This window comes from Oncorhynchus kisutch, linkage group LG13 (genome assembly GCF_002021735.2).
Source record: "Oncorhynchus kisutch isolate 150728-3 linkage group LG13, Okis_V2, whole genome shotgun sequence".
Classification (NCBI taxonomy): Eukaryota; Metazoa; Chordata; class Actinopteri; order Salmoniformes; family Salmonidae; genus Oncorhynchus; species Oncorhynchus kisutch.
In genome coordinates, this window is record NC_034186.2 from 64,363,465 (window position 1) to 64,383,279 (window position 19,815).

The window sequence follows — 19,815 nt, forward strand, 5'->3', positions numbered from 1 at the left end:
ACACTAGTCCCTTTACATCTCAACACACTGGCACTAAGGTTCTTACAGGCATCACAAACAAACCATACAGTCTGATTCAGAACTACAAAGGTCAGTGTCTGTTATAGAAAATACATAGATTACATCCAGTAGATGCCATTTGATTGAGTGAGGTGGTGTTTGATAGTGTTGGACACTGCTGGAGGGGACCTTCACCTTGGCTGTGATCTGGAAGTCTTCGTGCTCCTTCAGCAGCTCCTGTGTGTGGTGAATACTGGATCCGGTGGAGGTGTGGGTTGACAGGTAGAACTCTCCCGTGTCGTGGATCCACTCCAGAGCCTGTGGACCAATCACAACGAGACGAGGTCCAGATCACTTATCTGTCACCACACTAATGTTTTATTCCTATTCCCTAGCCTTCACCCTTTGAAGAAGTGTGCACTTGTTCACACCCCCTCATGGACATAAAGCTAGAATCCTTAATTGAAACAATATCAAAGCGGACTCCCTGCCCCTATTTTGCTAAACAACTGAGGATGGGGCTAGAGAAATGTAACCACTCTCAAATTCATAGACAGAGCTTTGGATGCAAGGACTGCCCATCTGTCACGTCCTGACCATAGAGAGCCCTTATTTTCTATGGTAGAGTAGGTCAGGGCATGACTGGGGATTAGTCTAGTTTATATTTTTCTATGTGGGGTTCTAGGGTTGTTTTTCTATGTTGGTGATGTTCTATGATTCCCAATTAGAGGCAGCTGGTAATCATTGTCTCTAATTGGGGATCATATTTAAGTAGCTTCTTCCACCTGTGTTTCATGGGATATTGTTTTGAGTTAGTAGCACCTCTGTAGTCACGGTTTGTTGTTTGTTTATTGTTTGTTGTTTTACTTTGCTTTGCTAAGTTTCACTTTCAATAAATTATGTGGAACTCAACATCCGCTGCGCCTCGGTCCGTCTCTACAAAAGAACGTGACACCATCCATGATATCAAACGTATAGTTTTAACCATGTTTAGAGGCTATACAGTATTTGTTTACAAGTAAGTTGTTTACAAACATTGCAGTAAAACAAGCTTATATTGTGGGTTCCTTACACCATTCTATACATTTTACATCTACGAGGGGATAGGAAGATGCACTCTTCACTGCTGCCTCTCTAGACCAGTGTAATGCTAACACCAGCCCACATGGGGGAGCAAACAGGCTCCAAATGAGATATACTTCAGTGTGCTCTGCGGCACACATTCGGTCCGTCAATCAGCACTGACTAAATGAGAGGAGACAGTTTGGAGAGACTGAGGACAAGAAAGACACTGCACTACAATAAGCCAGTGTTAAAATGTAGGGCATGTAATTCTAGCTGTGGTAACACTACTGTTGTGTTGTTACCAGTCTACCTGGAATCTAACCAGATTTGGAGGCTTTGGTTTGGTCAGCACTTGGTCAAAACATTAGTCCAACTAGTGCTTAGCTGAGCAGTTTGCACAGGGTTCAACATGGTGGTATGTTATATGACCTGCCATATTGTTATATGCCTAGTTTTATGGCTTGTGTGTGACCGTGTTGTTGTAGTCATGAATGTTACCGTTCTCGTATAGTTCTCCTTGAGGAGCAGCACTGACCTGCTTGGCGCTGCGTTCAAACACCACATACTGCTGACACTGGTCCAGTCTCCTCTTCCTCATTGTCCAGAAGTGCAGCACCCGGTTCTCTCTCTGGAGCAGCTCATTCAAGATGTCTGACAAAACCACAAGAGACACGTTATCATTTAAACTATGGCTATGTCACAAAAGGCAAGCTAGTCCTACACTCTACTACTAAAGCACTTAAGTAGTGCACTATATAGGGAATAGGGAGCTATTTGGGGACACATCCCATCTGTCTAAAAGAAGAAGGCACCTGAAAGGAACACCACAGTAAAGAACGATCTAAGGTGTATTTGATTGGGAAGAAAAAAAAGAGCCACTTACTTTTGACCTGTGTTTCAGGAGCCTTGACGTGAGACAGCATCCCTGGCATGTTGACACTGTTTCTGTGCAGGTACTTCAGGAAGACGTCCGCGTTTCGCCTTGCTAGTGTACAAGCCTTGAGGAAGGCCTCCTTCTGCTCCAGGTGTTTGCTGATCATGGGTGTGACATGGTCTGACTCACTGTTAGGGCCCAGTTTATCAGCTCCCCCACACCAGTCCTCCTCTCGCTTATACTCCTGCTCCAGGCTCTCCAGCACACTGCACACCTACAGAGCAGCACACAGCACAGGTCAAAACTACACTACCCACAATGCACCACCGAGCCCAGGCTAAGTACATGAACGCAAATACATGGCAAACTGCAGTGTAATATCATATAATACCACCCTATCTAGAGTGGTTAATATACCCTAATCTGGGCCATATTATTGGGCTAGGGGCCAATGGGCCTCCTCTGGCGGGTTGCCATGGAAATAGTTAGCGATGTCCCCACCCACCTGCTCGGAGGTCTTGTAGAACGCTACAGAGGCGTTGACCAGTTTGAGCCGGTCCTCCATCTTGAGCATGAGTTGCTGCCAATGGTCGGCCACCTTCTCTGCACAGTCCCGGATCATGTCCATGTCATAGTGGTTGGCTTGGAGTAGGGCCTCAGCCTTCTGCTGCACCTGCAATGCACTCTGGTGGGTTTTCTGCGGAGAGGGAGAGAGAGAGGAAGAGAGAGAGAGGGAGGGAGGTGATTAATTAAAGTGTTTCCACTTCATGAATATTGTTCACATTAACATCTTCAAATTTTCACAAGAACACGGAGGGATGTGATTGGAAGCTACGGCTACAGGAAAGGAGTCTGAGTGTTACATACTGTGTGAGTCTTCTGCTACCATGACTGTTAACACCCCACAGAATTAGACAATATCATTACAATACCATAATCAAATCGATCGAGTAACTGGGACTAATACTCTCCAACAGAGTTTTTTCCTCTCCTTCCGAAGTGAGTAGATGACTCCAGAAACCTGCCTGCATAATCTCAGCCCTGCAGAATGTGGTCCTTTATACAGTACGTCTGCATTTAAAATGAGCCCTGCTCAGAAGAGTTCAAAGGAAACATGTTCTGGGGTGAAAACAGGGGTCTGTTTCTGGTGAAATCAGAGAGGGGGGTGATTTATGACCAATAGAGGATGAAAAGAGGAGTGGGGGAGGTTCGGGTTTTTACTGAGGTGTGTAGGAGGAGGGTAGAAGGAAGGAAAAGAGGATAAGGAGAATGAGAGAGAAGGAGGAGAGGAGAGGAGTAGGAGGGGATGGAGATGAGGAAAATAATAAGAATTTTCTGGGTGTTTATATTTGTCCTATTTCACACATGTACAAGTGTGAATTAATACGCATGTTTGAATCGGAAGTGTGTTTTTTACATATCCCACTCTCCCTGAGACATCCCCGGAGAGTGGGGTCACGGCCAGGGTCATGGAAGGAGGAAAAGAAGAGGAGGAAGAGAAGGAGTGGAGAGGGATGGAGAAGAAGAGGAATACATGAGAGAGATGGAACAGAGAGTTACCTCTATGGCATGTTGGAATTGCTCGTGTTCCTTCTGTAGCTGTTCTGCCTCCTGTAGAGAGCTGGCTGTGATCAGACCTGCATTCAGCATGGACTCTCCATTACGGATCCAACCCAGCACCTGAAACACACACACACACACACACAGGGAATACATCAAGCATCAGGGCAAGGTCAAGTCAGCTGTGACGCGTCACCCCCGACACTTTCGCCTCCCCACCTCTCCCCCTCCCACCCTCCTCCTTGTCCACACAGGGACGGCCTGCCAGAGGCCCCAGGGAGGATTCCACACCGTCTCCTCCTCCGGGCTCCGCTCTGAGTCAGCACTGCACACCTGCTGTGTATCTGACACATGCTCTGTGCTATCACTGCTGCCAAACTCCTAGCTCAGCATAGCGGCTGTGTGAGGGAAGAGGCTAAACGCTGCTCAGTGAGTAACAGACAGATAGAACAACTACTGCTGTATTCTGCCTGGCCTGCTCTCTCAGCTTATAGCCACAAAAACACACATAGGCCTCTCTTCCCTTCCAGGACACGGGTAATCTCTCGCTCTACAACAATGACTGAATGAGGAAAATGAAATAAATGAGTAAACAGAATAAGATTAACAGATGATGCTCCTGCTGGCCTAGTTTCTCTTTTTCCTCATTTTCGGGCCGTTGGTCATCTCTAAAGGACTGCTCTACTTTCCCAGCACATATTGCAGTGTTTCAGTCTTTCAGAGAGTGACTGCTGGCCAGTTTAGTTCAGATAGAATAGAACATAAGAAAGATGTTGCTATTAATGCAGAGAAGAGATGCTAACTGATATATTTGTTGGCCATTGAGAGTTTATCTATCTTAACTGTCTTTATATTTGTATTTCATTTGAAGAAGATCTGGGTTCCAATCCTCTTAAGTATTTGATTGTTTTCTGACAGGACAGGTGTAAGTACAGAGTGGGAGAGAGACATGGAGAGGGGTACAGAAAGTGGTTATGGGCACAGACAGTCGGGGCTCGAACCCCTGTCACCAAGGGGACAGGTGTGGTCTGGATATTAGACCCGCAACACCAGACTCCGAAATGAAAGTGCCTCAGTGAAGATATTCTAGAAGATACTGTAAATGGTCAATGCCATAAGTCAGGACCATATCGACTGGTCTCATATTTCCCGTTGTACAATCTAATAGAATCAACCCTGTAGATGTAAATACATCTGCTTGGAAAAGCATTTCACGCTTAATTTTACATGCACAGAAAGCAATCTATTCATAATCACGTGCTCTTCACAAAATAATACACAATCACTTATTTCACAACAACAGCATCTCATGGTTATCATCCCACGTTCACTACTGTACTTGGAAAGAGAAAAAGAGAAAGAGACAAAGACTGTGTGAGTAATGGAGTGAGAGAGGGTGCAAATGAAAGAGAGAAAAAGTGTTAAAGCAAGTGTGAGAGAGAGAGAGAGAAAGACCACAAGTTAGAGCAAAAGTCAAAAGTAAGAGAGAGGAAGAGAACACAAGTAGGAGAGAGAGAGAGATAACACAAGTAGGAGAGAGAGATAGAGAGAGAGAGAGAGAGAGAGAGAGTGGGAGAGATAACACACGAGAGAGGGAGAGAGAGAGAGAGAGAGAGAGAGAGAGAGAGAGAGAGAGAGAGAGAGAGAGAGAGAGAGAGAGAGAGAGAAAGACCACAGGTGAGAGCAGAAGTCAAAAGTAAGAGAGAGGGAGAGAACACAAGTAGGAGAGAGAGAGAGAGAGAGAGAGAGAGAGAGAGAGAGAGAGAGAGAGAGAGAGAGAACACATGAGAGAGTGGGAGAGAGAGAGAGAGAGAGAGAGAGAGAGTGGGAGAGATAACACACACGAGAGAGGGAGAGAGAGAGAGAGAGAGAGAGAGAGAGAGAGAAAGACCACAGGTGAGAGCAAAAGTCAAAAGTAAGAGAGAGGGAGAGAACACAAGTAGGAGAGAGAGAGAGAGAGAGAGAGAGAGAGAGAGAGAGAGAGAACACATGAGCGAGAGAGAGAGAGAAAGAGAGAGAGAGAAAGAGAGAGAGAACACACAAGAGAGAGGGAGGGAGAGGGAGAGAGAGAGAGAGAGAGAGAACACACAAGAGAGAGAGAGAGAGAGAGAGAGAGAGAGAGAGAGAGAGAGAGAGAGAGAGAGAAGACCACAAGTGAGAGCAAGTCAAAAGTAAGAGAGAGGGAGAGAACACAAGTAGGAGAGAGAGAGAGAAATGAGGTGGAAACTGAGCTGCACTTCCTAACCTCCTGCCCAATGTATGACCATATTAGAGAGACATATTTCCCTCAGATTACACAGATCCACAAAGAATTCGAAAACAAATCCAATTTTGAAAAACTCCCATATCTACTGGGTGAAACTCCAGTGTGCCATCACAGCAGCAAGATTTGTGACCTGTTGCCACGAGAAAAGGGCAACCAGTGAAGAACAAACACCATTGTAAATACAACCCATATTTATGCTTATTTATTTGTGTATGTGTCCTTTAGCCATGTGTACATTGTTAGAACACTGTATATATATATAATATGACATTTGTAATGTCTTTACTGTTTTGAAACTTCTGTATGTGTAATGTTTACTGTTAATTTTTGTTGTTTTTCACTTTATATATTCACTTTGTATGTTGTCTACCTCACTTGCTTTGGCAATGTTAACACATGTTTCCCATGCCAATAAAGCCCTTGAATTGAATTGAATTGAATTGAATTGAATTGAGAGAGAGAGAGAGAGAGAGAGAGAGAGAGAGAGAGAGAGAGAGAGAGAGAACACATGAGAGAGAGGGAGGGAGAGAGAGAGAGAGAACACACGAGAGAGAGAGAGAGAGAGAAGAGAGAGAGAGAGAGAGAGAGAGAGAGAAAGAAAGACCACAAGTGAGAGCAAAAGTCAAAAGTAAGAGAGAGGGAGAGAACACAAGTAGGAGAGAGAGAATGACATATGTTTACCTGTTTGACCTCGGCCTGAAGGTGGCGTAGCTGGACACACTGTTCCAGGTGCCTCCTGTGCTGCTCGGCCGCCACGTCCAGCTCCTGCTGCTTCTCATGGAGGAACTCCAGCAGGTCCTGAACACGTGTAGCCATGTCCACATCCCTGTCACACAGCAACTCCACACCTGAACAGAGAGAGAGGGGGAGAGAGAGATAGAACAAGAGAGAGAAAAGAGAGAGAGAAACAGAGGGAGACAGAGAATGAGAGTGAGAAGGAAGAAGAAGGAGGGGGAGCTCATCAGCTACTTTAGCAAATCCTGGACACAACACAAAGAACAAGAGCCATTACGCAACCCAATCCTAACAAAAATATTAAAAGAGAGAAGCAAGGTCTCTCTCTCTCTCCTCATACAAGACAATCATTCTCGACTACATGTAGAAGATTGACAGTTAGGTAAGCATACAGATATACATCAGTAACGCCATATGGCCAGACAGTCAGACACACAGGATTGAATCTGCCATTAACATTATATTACTTACATTTCACTCCTGTGTTCCAGACCTGCATTGGGCTGCATGGAGTACAGAGTCTGTGTGTCATAGAAGCACTGTGTGTCTGTCTCTTTGGTGTCCAGGAGAGAACTGCTCTGGGATGCATTCTGATTATGCAAAATCTCCTCTGTGCATGTCGTCATTGACGTGTGTGTGTGTGCCAATGCAGCCTGTCATCCTGCAGCACTGCCTAGTGGTTTTACTCAGCGACATGAGTTCATAGGATTACCGTGAAATCTGCTCGTCTGGCCTTGGCCTGCTGCCGCTACTGTGCCGAGTTCTCCAGCGTCCGATAGCTGGGTTAAACGGCCCTCCCCAGTCCTCCCCTCTCCCTATCTCCTCACCCACAGCGCTGAGCTGACCCGGCCTGGTTTACAGCTCATCTGCCCTGGCAGCAGCAGCAGCACTTTGGCCCATCCGATGTGTCGGTATGTGTGAGTGTATGACAGAAAAGGTGCATGTGTGTGTGCATCCGTCCGTGTGTGTTTCTCCACTACTCACCGCTGGCCTGGACCTCTGTAACGTACTGCAGCAGCTCCTGTCCCTGGTGGATGACGTCGAAGGTCAGGTTGTTCATGGTGAGGGCCTTGTCAGCATGGTGCTGGAGCCTCTGCTCTGCCAACGTCAGGTCCTCTGTATCAAACTCACCCATCTGCTGGGACAGCTCCTCATTCCACGACTCCAGGTCTGAGATGATCTGGGAGTGTGTGAGGGAAGGACAAGGGCTAACACTTCATTTGGATAGTCCTCGATAGAGGATCTACAGATACTCAAACTATCAACTGCAGCAACAAAATATCTACTCTAATGGAAGTGTACTAATAGACATAGAAACACTGATCACAGGGATCACTGTAAATGAGTTTGAAATAAAGGTGACAGCACGTACAGGACAAACATATGTACAAACACACACAGATGATTATTCCAACCCTCTAGGTGGAATATGACCTGAGAGGGGTGGAAACTAAATCGGCGTCAGAATGAAAGGATTTGTAATGATATCAAAACACCAGCCAAGCTGATCTTCGAGACAGTAGCTAAGTGTTTAGTGTTCCCTAGAATGATACACTTCTCCCTTGGTTATAGAGGGACTACCCAGACTAGCTGGCATGACTGTAGGCAACACTGTAGATGGAGCATCTGCCTGTGATGTTAGTACTTGTTTAATGACCCACCCAAGCACACTTGCTGAAGGAGGGTGAATCATGATGCCCATCCACCTTGGCACAGTGATGGGTACTCTGTCAGTCTTTTCTCTGTGATGCCAGTGTGGGCTGGGCCTGACTGGGCTTACCTTCAAATTCATTGGAATGAAATCAAAATCAATCAATCAATGTAGTGACCAAGGACCAAGAGGGAAGATGCCGGGTGGTGATTATTTTTGTTGCCAAACCGATCCGAAATATCATTGCTGCTCACAATAACTAGCTTACTATTTCAATTTGTCTTTATATTATACAAATTCACTGTCTGTTTTACAGAATCGCTTTCCTGATGCTTCAGAGAGAGACATGCTGGCACTAGTCTCCATTTCACACATGGATCACAATCCCATTCAGCTGCTGCTCAGCCACATACTTAAGAGCTAAATGTAAAGAATGTGGCCGATGGAAATTCAAGGCGTCCAGAGTGATGGTCGTCGAGGGGAAACTATGGAAAAGTAATACGGGTCATGAACTAAAGCGGTGGCTGGCTATCCAGCAGAGTAAAAAAGAAATGACTGGGAGGAAATTGAGAGGCTCATACAGCTGCCTGCATCCATTCACATGAGCAAATCAAATCTCAAGGCATCTGACAATGAAGAAGAGAAGAGGAGTCAGAAAAGGAACGGGAGAATGACAGGGTTCCGAGTCAGGAATTAGAAAATGTTCAAATCCAAACCGCAGTACTGCGAAACGAATAATGATTGATTCTCTCCACTGTGCCATTTAATTTCCTCTGGATGGCCCTATGCACCCTCTGCTCTGCTCCTCAGGCTCCGGCTGTACTGTACAGTATGATCTAGTACTGTACTGTACTGTATTATGAGGTACTGTACTCTACTGTATTATCTAGTATTGTATTATCTAGTACTGTACTTTACTGGTTAGAGCATTGGGCCAGTAACCGAAAGGTTACTGGATCGAATCCCCGAGCTGAAAAGGCCCAAATCTGAGCAAGGCAGTTAACCCACTGTTCCCCGGGTGCTGAAGACGTGGATGTCGATTATGGCAGCCCCCCGCAACGCTCTGATTCAGAGGGGTTGGGTTAAATGTGGAAGACACATTTCAGTTGAATACATTCAGTTGGACTAGGTATCCTGACTAGGTATCCCCCTTTCCCTTTCCCTACTGTATTATCTAGTACTGTACTGTATTATCTAGTACTGTATTATATAGTACAGTACTGTATTATCTAGTACTGTACTGTACTGTATGATCTAGTACTGTTTGATCTAGTACTGTACTGTATTATCTAGTACTGTACTTTACTGTATTATCTAGTACTGTACTGTACTGTATTGTCCTCTGGGGGAGAACATGTGAGTGAGGAGGTGGAGGGGAGGGTTCCATGTGGTAAGGGCTATAGGGCTAGCTTTTACTCACTGAGCATATGGCTGCTTCATGGAAGGGCTACAGGGGGCTTAGTAGTGTACACTCTCACTGTTAATGTACAAGTCAGAGACTAAAACGCGGTAGTACTTAACAACATCCTCCCTTCAGCTGTGATCCATATCCATCGCTGATCACTGTTTATGTACAAGTCAGAGACTAAAACGCGGTAGTACTTAACCACAAACTCCCTTCAGCTGTGATCCATATGCTAATCCATCACTGATCACTGTTTAAGATCTTAACCTGGAGATAATGTAACAGCAAAGCAAGCCTCATCTAGCCTAAGCAATCTGATGACTGGATCAACATAGTATGATAATAGTTTTCCACATAAACAAAACATAGACCTGTGGAGATATATAGATGTGGATTGTTGACTTCTCATGATTATCAACATGCAATAGTAGTTCTTTGTCAGAAGTATTTTCTGTCTATCTTTGAGATGGTTTTTGATTGAAACATGCGACAGAGCTCTATAGTAAGCAACTTGTACGGTCAACCAAATATCTGTCATTTCATAATCCAAGAAGCTGTAATACTGAGATCTACACCGCCTCAGTCAATAACAGAACAGTTCTTCTCTTGTTTTGACAATATGAGAGAGAGTCATGGCTGCTACCACAGACAGGCACAAACACCATTATTTATACTGCACTTCTGAGGTTGAGAACGGACCATTCTTTGCACAAGGCAAACAGCCAACAACAACTGTCATAACAGAAAGGTCTGATGAAACCTCATTAAAACACTGCTTTAAGATATGAGAAAGAAGAGTCTAACAAAACAGCAAAGCAGACAAGGTAACGTCAACAGTGTAATGTACAGGTAATTACAGGTCGACGCCGATACCGATTATTGGAGGACCAAAAAAGACGATACCGATTAATTGTCTGATTTTCTTATTTTATTTATTTGTAATAATGACAATTACAACAATACTGAATGAACACTTATTTTTACTTAATATAATACATCAATATAATCAATTTAGCCTCAAATAAATAATGAAACGTGTTCATTTGGTTTAAATAATGCAAAAACAAAGTGTTGGAGAAGAAAGTAAAAGTGCAATATGTGCTATGTAAGAAAGCTAACGTTTAAGTTCCTTGCTCAGAACATGAGAACATATGAAAGCTGGTGGTTCCTTTTAACATGAGTCTTTAATATTATCAGGTAAGAAGTTTTAGGTTGTAGTTATTATAGGAATTATAGGACTATTTCCCTCTATACCATTTGTATTTCATTAACCTTTGACTATTGGATGTTCTTATAGGCACTTTAGTATTGCCAGTGTAACTGTATAGCTTCTGTCTCTCTCCTCGCCCCTCCCTGGGCTCGAACCAAGAACACAACGACAACAGCCACCCTCGAAGCAGCGTTACCCATGCAGAGCAAGGGGAACAACGACTCCAAGGCTCAGAGCGAGTGACGTTTGAAACGCTATTAGCGCGCGCTAACTAGCCAGCCATTTCACTTCGGATACACCAGCCCCATCTCGGGAGTTGATAGGCTTAAAGTCATAAACAGCGCAATGCTTGATGCACAACGAAGAGCTGCTGGCAAAACGCACAAAAGTGCTGTTTGAATGAATGCCTGTTTCTGCCTACCACTGCTCAGTCAGATACAAAAACTTGTATGCTTGTATGCTAAGTCAGATTATATGCAACGCAGGACACGCTACATAATATCTAGTAATATCATCAACCATGTGTAGTTAACTAGTGATTATGATTGATTGATTGTTTTTTGTAAGATAAGTTTAACAAGCTAGCAACTTACCTTGGCTTACTGCATTCACGTAACAGGCAGTCTCCTTGTGGAGTGCAACGAGAGAGAGGCAGGTTGCTATTGCTTTGGACTAGTTAACTGTAAGGTTGCAAGATTGGATCCCCCGAGCTGACAAGGTGAAAATCTGTCGTTCTGCCCCTAAACGAGGCAGTTAACCCACAGTTCCTAGGCCGTCATTGAAAAGAAGAATGTGTTCTTAACTGACTTGCCTCTTTAAATAAATATTAAATAAAGGTGTAAAAAATATATATATATACAGATTTCCACTAACTTGAAATCGGCCTAATTAATCGGCCATTCTGATTAATCAGTCGACCTCTACAGGTAATAGTTGCTCTATGGACACAAAGTATTCAGCAAGCATGTACTAACAACCATCTAAAAACATGTACATACGACATCAAAAGATATCTGTGCTTCCAAGATTATTTTTCCTCAATTCTGCTCAAAACCTAGTGATGGGGAAAGTCGATACAGTCGATACAGTTACATATCGGTGTATTGCTTTTGACGATTTATCGTACTATATCGTTTTGACAATATGCCAATATTATTTGTGCACTAGTTGGCTGTACCTGCACCAAAACTCCAGTATTTTTCCTTCATACCTTGTTCTCCATCTTCTTTTTAAATTGGGAGCCAATTTGTTTTCAGCACCTTTATTTCCATGACTGATCAACACTTGTTTTCTCATTTCTCTCTACTTGTCCCTCTGCAGCCGACATACAGTATGGTGAGCAATATGTTTGGAACATGAAATCGCAATAAAATCCCAGTATCGAATCTCAATACATATAGAATCGTGAGAATCGCAACACATATTGCATCGGCACCTAAATATCGTGATAATAAGTATTGTGATAATATTGTATATTGAGTTCCCTGGCAATTCCTAGCCCTATCAAAAACCCTTCTGAAAACATTACGATCCAGTCTAAAGTGCTACAAAAATCACAAACTCACTAATCTCTCTTGAAAATGTCTTACTGGCTGTTCTGTAGGAGTCATATTCACTTAACTCATAAGCACATTACAGAAGGCTGAATGACAGTGAGGCAAAGATCCCAGGCATAAATACCACAAGCCTTTAGTCCTTCTAACATCTTTTCTTCCCCTGCCACTCTCCTCTTCTCTCCTGTTCCCTCCTTCCCAGGCGCCAGGAGCCACTTACCGGGCCAGGCTGCTCTCACAAAGCAGAGTAGAAACACCTCTCTGAGTCTAAGTACACACACCATCTTTCGCTCCTCCTGGCTCATGGAGAAGAGACTGGCTCCGTGAGCACAGGAATACTGCTCTGGGCGTGACTGGGACACTGCGTGCTGTGCCTCTGCCTCACCTCAAACCTGAACCTGAACCAGGGTTCTGCCTAACCCCTCAGTGGGAGCCAAGAAGGAACAGCATCCCGGGGGTGTGAAGAGGAGGAGTAGAGGGAAAACAACCTCTCCCTCCCTCTCTCCTGTGTCATATTGACTGACTGACTGACATACCGCTCCGTCCCTCCCACAGATCACAGCTAATGTGAAGGCTTTACTGTGCTGCACCTCTGAGGTGAAAATACTGTACCAGTCTGGCTGTGGTCTCTTACCACACAGACTAGTGTGACTGCTGCACTACTATTGTGACATTACACCTCAGTGTGAGATGGGCTGCATGTGCAGACAGGCAAAAGGCAGTGTGTGCCAAACACGGGTCGATATTTTACTGACTGTAGATGTGAGACATCTTTATGAGAAAATGAATAGAAATACGAATGCAATGTCGTGATTTGTTGTAATGTCAAACTGCACTGTAGTCTACTTAATGTGCCGAAAAACTAAACGTCCTCCTCCTCTATCCGATGACCCTGTTATTGCACCACAACACACGCGCGCGCACACACACACACACACACACACACACACACACACACACACACACACACACACACACACACACACACACACACACACACACACACACACACACACACACACACACACACACACACAGCCTTAAATGAGTCATCACCTCAGTACAATAACTTCCCAGAAAGGGGGATGATTACTTCATGAATATCAGTGGTTCAGGCTTTAACATTTCAAAGGCTGCTGTAGTTAATGCTTAATATCTGGCATGTGAATCCATATCATTAATCAACCACTGTACTGCTTCAGTCCTTTGATGGTGTAACAGGAAAGAGGGAGATTAGAACAACAGCAGCAGCAGAAATAGTCCTTTGATTCTCTCAGCGGGGACTGAAGGCCTTACACTATCAGATAAAACTACTACAGAAACACTGACTGTGATACATTCAATCTCTGGAAAAGACACCGTCAGATCACGGTCAGATACAGCCAATATAGGACATGAGAGATTGGTTGATTGATAGATTGATCGATATTAACTTTATGGTCATGGGGGCCACCTACGTCGATGGCGTCCCTCTCGAAGATGCGTAGCTGCAGGAAAAGTTCCAGTTTGATCTTCCTCTCCTGAAACAGGTCTTCCATCTGAGCCTGGGCCTCGTCCAGCTGCTGTAGGACACTCTGGATGTGGGCCATGGAGCTGTTGTGGGGAGTCTTGTTACTGGAGATAGCAGAGTCCCTGTGTGGAGGCCAGAGTCAGAGGTTAGACAGGTCAAGAAACACATTAAATACACTCCTTTCAATATCATGAACGACATGTAACATGGTGGTGGTGGAACAGCTAGCAGAGTTTAATTATGTGTTAGACGGCATGCTCTTAGAAGCTTCAAATGCACCTCTGTTGCCAGTTAGTAGCGTGCAGTGCTGCTATCAATGTCTCTTAATGGTAGGGTAAATGCAGATTAGGGGGACAGTAATACTGCTCTACAATGCTGCACAGTTCTAAATAAACTACCTTTATTACTTGGTAAATTAGCTCAGATCTACAAAAGTAGAGGGGGTAGGATATTTCTATGGCGGGTAGGGCCTAGAAGGGATTGATTTAGGATGGAGGATGAGTGCGCTGTGAGCTACCTGAGCTGCTGGATGAGGTCCTCTCCCTCCTTGATGACGTTGACAGTGGCCTGCAGGGTGGTCTGTTGCTGCTGGCCGAAGCGTTTGATCAGGTCCTGCACCGCCTCCACAGACTCAGCATACACATCGTCCAGCAGCTCCTTCTGCAGCTCCTCCAACCACGTCCACAGCTGCATGGGCACACAGTGACAGACAACCCAGGCGGCCAATCAGAAATACAGTAAGAGGTCTGCCGGCCAATCACACGAGAGCAACTTGTTACGCTACAAACACACTAGAAAGGTAAAGGAGAAGACTGCTATCACACAGAGAGGCAGGTAAAGATGGACAAATGAAAAGCAGAGGAGAGAGGGAGAGAAAGAGGAGTGAAGGAGGAAGCTGAATTGAGTCATTGTGGCAGGATTAAAAATCTGGTTATATTGGCATGGTGTCCCAAACCAAAGCACCCATACCAGCATGTCCATACCCTCCCTGCCCAATCTACTACCCACCGCTTTTTTTCTATGCATCCCAAATGCCACCCTATTCCCTATATAGTGCACTACTTTTGACCAGCTCCCGTAGGGCCCTTTTCAAAATAAGTGTGCTATGTAGGGAATAGTATGCCATTTGAGACCCAAAATGTGTTTTGTTCCAGTTCATACAGCTCTATTTTTCTATAATAACACACAAGGACAGGCAAACACAACACAGGCTAAAAACAGAGGAGGAAAGTTGGAACTGGGCCTAATCCAACCACCTCTATACAACAGATGGGTATTATTACACCATATGGACACATAAAATAAATCAGGCCACCACCAACCACTGTGTGAGTCATGCACTGTAAAGATGATATCAATGTCAGCACGCAGAGTAAAGTACAGCACACTGGCACAGAACCTTTACAGAAAGGTTAATGCTGTTCATTAATGCCTAAACGAATGACATTGATTGAAACAACACAGACTGCAAGTTAACGTTCTCATAAAAGCTTCATGTTGTTTTTAGGAGACTACAGCGAAGCACCAACTCTATAGGTAAAACTGCCACCTCTCTCTCAGCCACAACATTGAACAATGGGAAGAAACACTCATTCCAAAGGTCTGCCTTCTTACAAGGGAAACCTTTCAAACACAACACACGTAATCTTCACCACAAATAAAGGCATGACAAATTACAGCTTTGAATAGAAGGTATTTCAGAAACAGAACAGCTTCTTAAATTGTGGCAATAGCTAGAGGCTCTAGTCTAGTGGAAGAGAGTAGAGGGGGAGGAAGGCACTGTGTTTAGGCTGTTGGAGATGTGTGTTACGCTCAGGAAAAGATGCCTATATGTCAGTGTCAGAGTCACTTTGGGCAGCCCATCCACTGTCACAGGACACATCATTAAGTGATGATGCCCGAGAATACGGTGTTTGGAGGATATTTAGGTGTTTGGAAGATGTTTAGGCTGTTGGAGATGTGTGTTACGCTCAGGAAAAGATGCCTATATGTCAGTGTCAGAGTCACGCACTGGTGTTGTTAGAGTGCCGGCAAACCGTGCCAATTTATACTCCAAACACCGGCTTCGAGGGCATTATCACTTTTATATTACGGGTTACCGACATGTTCAAATAATGATTTACATATTTTAATTAAAATATTATTTTGATGAATTTATTCATACTGCCACAAGATATAGTCCCGACTCAAATCTAGGGTTGCTACCCAAGCTGGCTGGTCATTCATTCTATCGGTTCGGTTGCCAGAGACACAACCCACTCTTAAGGATCCGCCCCTTTAAAAATGTTTTGCCTAAAATGACATACCCAAATCTAAGTCTTTTTGTTCTGTATCCATGGACGCGACCCAGTCGTTTGTTCTAAACGTTCCATTAGCTGGCAACATTCTTATGCCTTGCTTGCTAGCTAGCCAATAACGGCTAACTTACAGTCACATCAAACAGTGTAGCCAGAATAACAACAAAGTAGCTGCATTTGCATTTGTTTAAGCTATTTTCTAGTGACATTTATTTGGACACATCCATAACAATGAGCTAATGAGTGTGGTGTCGGAGTGTGGTGTCAGGCGAATAACCTCACACTCAACGTCAACAAAACAAAGGAGATGATCGTGGACTTCAGGAAACAGCAGAGGGAGCACCCCCCTATCCACATCGACTGGACAGTAGTGGAGAAGGTGGAAAGGTTTAAGTAACTCGGCGTACACATCACAGACAAACTGAAATGGTCCACCCATACTGACAGCGTGGTGAAGAAGGCGCAGCAGTGCCTCTTCAACCTCAGGAGGCTGGAGAAATTTGGCTTGTCACCGAAAACACTCACAAACTTTTACAGATGCACAATCGAGAGCATCCTGTCGGGCTGTATCAACTCCTGGTATGGCAACTGCTCCACCCACAACCGTAAGGCTCTCCAGAGAGGTCAGTACAGGTGCATTAAAGCAGGGACCAAGAGACTGAAAACAGCTACTATTTCAAGGCCATCAGACTGTTAAACAGCCATCACTAACATTGAGTGGCTGCTGCCAACATACTGACTCAAATCTCTAGCCACTTTAATAATAAAAAATGTGATGTAATAAATGTATCACTAGTCACTTTAAACAATGCCACTTTATATAATGTTTACATACCCTACATTACTCATCTCATATGTATATACTGTACTCTATACCCTCTACTGCATCTTGCCTATGCCGTTCGGCCGTCGCTCATCCATATATTTATATGTACATATTCTTATTCATTCCATAACACTTGTAAGGTAATTGTTGTGAAATTGTTAGATTACTTGTTAGATATTAATGCACAGTCAGAACTAGAAGCACAAGCATTTCGCTACACTCACATTAACATCTGCTAACCATGTGTATGTGACCAATAAAATTTGATTTGATTTGATGATGCGCGATTTCACCTAGCATAGGTGTGCTCTCTCATCAGGACACTGTTGTTCAGAGGAGCTAGCCTATAACACAGCTAACACAATCACTTCAAACTGAAGCTGGAAAGACTACAAACTAGCTGCACTTCATTTCGTTTGACCTGTTTTCTATTGATATTTCTCTGTATATATCCATACAATTTATGCCAATTCATGACTTCGACTGTCTGAAAAAAGTTGCCTGTCTGTCTCATCCCAACAATTGACTCCCGACACCTTCATTACTAATGTGACAGCAGGGGGTCGAATTTGAAAATTGAAACAATGTTGCAAATGTCGGAGAGACATACAGCAAGGTTTATACAAATCTCCTCTGTTGAAAACTAAATGTTAGTATAAAAAAATGTGAGATAATGTCTAGATGCTTTTATAGTGGAGATCAATTTTATAAATTGCCTGGCTGGGCTGATGAGACAGTGGATTACGCAGTCAGATGGAACAGAGTAATTAGGCATTTTATCGTAATAGATTTAGCCGGTGGTAACTTACGGAAAAGACACTGGCTGGAATGCGGTTTTAACCAACCAGCATTCAGGATTAGACCCAACCGTTGTATAAATACAATATAATGCACGCAAGCACACACACTCACACTTCCACTCTGTTGTGTGGCAGTACTGATGTAATAAATTCTTCATGTCGCTAAACTCCTGTACCTCTTACTACCCTGGCTGGCTGTCATCTCTTTCACAACACTAACTGGGCTGGGACGAGGGGGAGGTTGAACTCCTTTAAAGGTTGAACTTAAACTTTCCTCAGGGTGAGCAGGGGAGAACGCTCACACAGCCCTACCATGAGAACATCTACACCAGATGTCATTACCACCTCTAGAGGGGTATCAATATTACAACAGCTAGCTGGCAGGTCTCAATACACACAACTTTCTTTAATAGTTAAAAGGGTTTAAAGTCGTTTCACACTCAGATTCATGCAATTTAGTAGACTCTGAGCCATAGCCCTGACTAGAGACATACTGTAGATCGAATACAACAATAACTTTCATTAGTACAGTTTTTTCAACAGGTACAGATCTACTGTATAATCCTATAAGGGGACCCAGACTCGTACCTCTTTGACGTGAGTATGGAAGGCCACAGACATGTCCAGGAGGACCTTACGTTGCTCCACGCGACGTACAAAGTCCTGAATGCGGTCCTCTAGTTGGTGGGCTGCCTGGTAGATCTCCTCTGGATCACATTCTCCCGTCTGGGCCAGCTGCTCTGCTGCCTCCAGCAGCTTGTCAGCGTTAGTATAGGTGTTCTGGATAGGGGGACATTAGAAGAGACATTATGCGGACTGCCACATTACAGGTAATTATAAACTCAGCAAAAGAAGAAATGTCCCCTTTTCAGGACCCTGTCTTTCAAAGATAATTTGTAGAAATCCAAATAACTTCACAGATTTTCACTGTAAAAGGTTTAAACACTGTTTCACATGCTTGTTCAATGAACCATAAACAAATAATGAACATGCACCTGTGGAACGGTTGTTAAGACACTAACAGCTTACAGACAGTAGGCAATTAAGGTCACAGTTATGAAAACGTAGGACACTAAAGAGGCCTTTCTACTGACTCTGAAAAACACCAAAAGAAAGATACCCAGGGTACCTGCTCATCTGCGTGAAGGTGCCTTAGGCATGCTGCAAGGAGGCATTAGGACTGCAGATGTGGCAAGGGCAATAAATTGCAATGTCCGTACTGTGAGACACCTAAGACAGCGCTACAGGGAGACAGGACGGACAGGTGATCGGCCTCGCAGTGGCAGACCACGTGTAACAACACCTGCACAGGATAGATACATCCGAACATCACACCTGTGGGATAGGTACAGGATGGCAACAACAACTGCCCGAGTTACACTAGGAACTCACAATCTCTCCATCAGTGCTCAGACTGTCCGCAATAGGCTGAGAGGGCTGGACTGATGGCTTGTACGACTGTTGTAAGGCAGGTCCTCACCAGACATCACTGGCAACAACGTCGCCTATGGGCACAAACCCACCGTCGCTGGACCAGGCAGGATTGGCAAAAAGTGCTCTTTGCTGATGAGTTGCAGTTTTGTCTCACCGGGGGTGATGGTCGGATTCACTTTTATTGTCGAAGGAATGAGCATTACACCGAGGCCTGTACTCTGTAGCGGAATCGATTTGGAGGTGGAGGGTCCATCATGGTCTGGGGCGGTGTGTCACAGCATCATCGGACTGAGCTTGTTGTCATTGCAGGCAATCTCAACGCTGTGCGTTACAGGGAAGACATCCTCCCTCATGTGGTACTCTTCCTGCAGGCTCATCCTGACATGACCCTCCAGCATGACAATGCCACTAGCCATACTGCTCCTTCTGTGTGTGATTTCCTGCAAGACAGGAATGTCAGTGTTCTGCCAAGGCCAGCGAAGAGACAGGATCTCAATCCCATTTAGCATGTCTGGGACATGTTGGATCGGAGGGTGAGGACTAGGGCCATTCCCTCCAGAAATGTCCGGGAACTTGCAGGTGTCTTGGTAGAAGAGTGGGGTAACATCTCACTGCAAGAACTTGCACAT

The 19,815-nt window shown here is 44.4% G+C and overlaps 1 protein-coding gene across 3 annotated transcripts in view; it reads right to left on the minus strand.

Moving 5' to 3' along the window:
• LOC109901700 (triple functional domain protein) overlaps nt 1–19,815 on the minus strand; it is a 148,306-nt gene that overhangs the window by 42,256 nt on the left and 86,235 nt on the right. For all 3 annotated transcript variants that reach the window (XM_031786915.1, XM_031786916.1, XM_031786917.1), the window contains 10 exons: nt 18,341–18,532; nt 14,347–14,516; nt 13,777–13,951; nt 7,485–7,680; nt 6,447–6,613; nt 3,500–3,619; nt 2,445–2,636; nt 1,949–2,213; nt 1,601–1,716; nt 196–318 (listed from right to left, as the gene is read on the minus strand). In XM_031786915.1, coding sequence (XP_031642775.1) covers nt 196–318; nt 1,601–1,716; nt 1,949–2,213; nt 2,445–2,636; nt 3,500–3,619; nt 6,447–6,613; nt 7,485–7,680; nt 13,777–13,951; nt 14,347–14,516; nt 18,341–18,532 — 1,716 coding nt within the window. The remainder of the gene's footprint in view (nt 1–195; nt 319–1,600; nt 1,717–1,948; nt 2,214–2,444; nt 2,637–3,499; nt 3,620–6,446; nt 6,614–7,484; nt 7,681–13,776; nt 13,952–14,346; nt 14,517–18,340; nt 18,533–19,815) is intronic.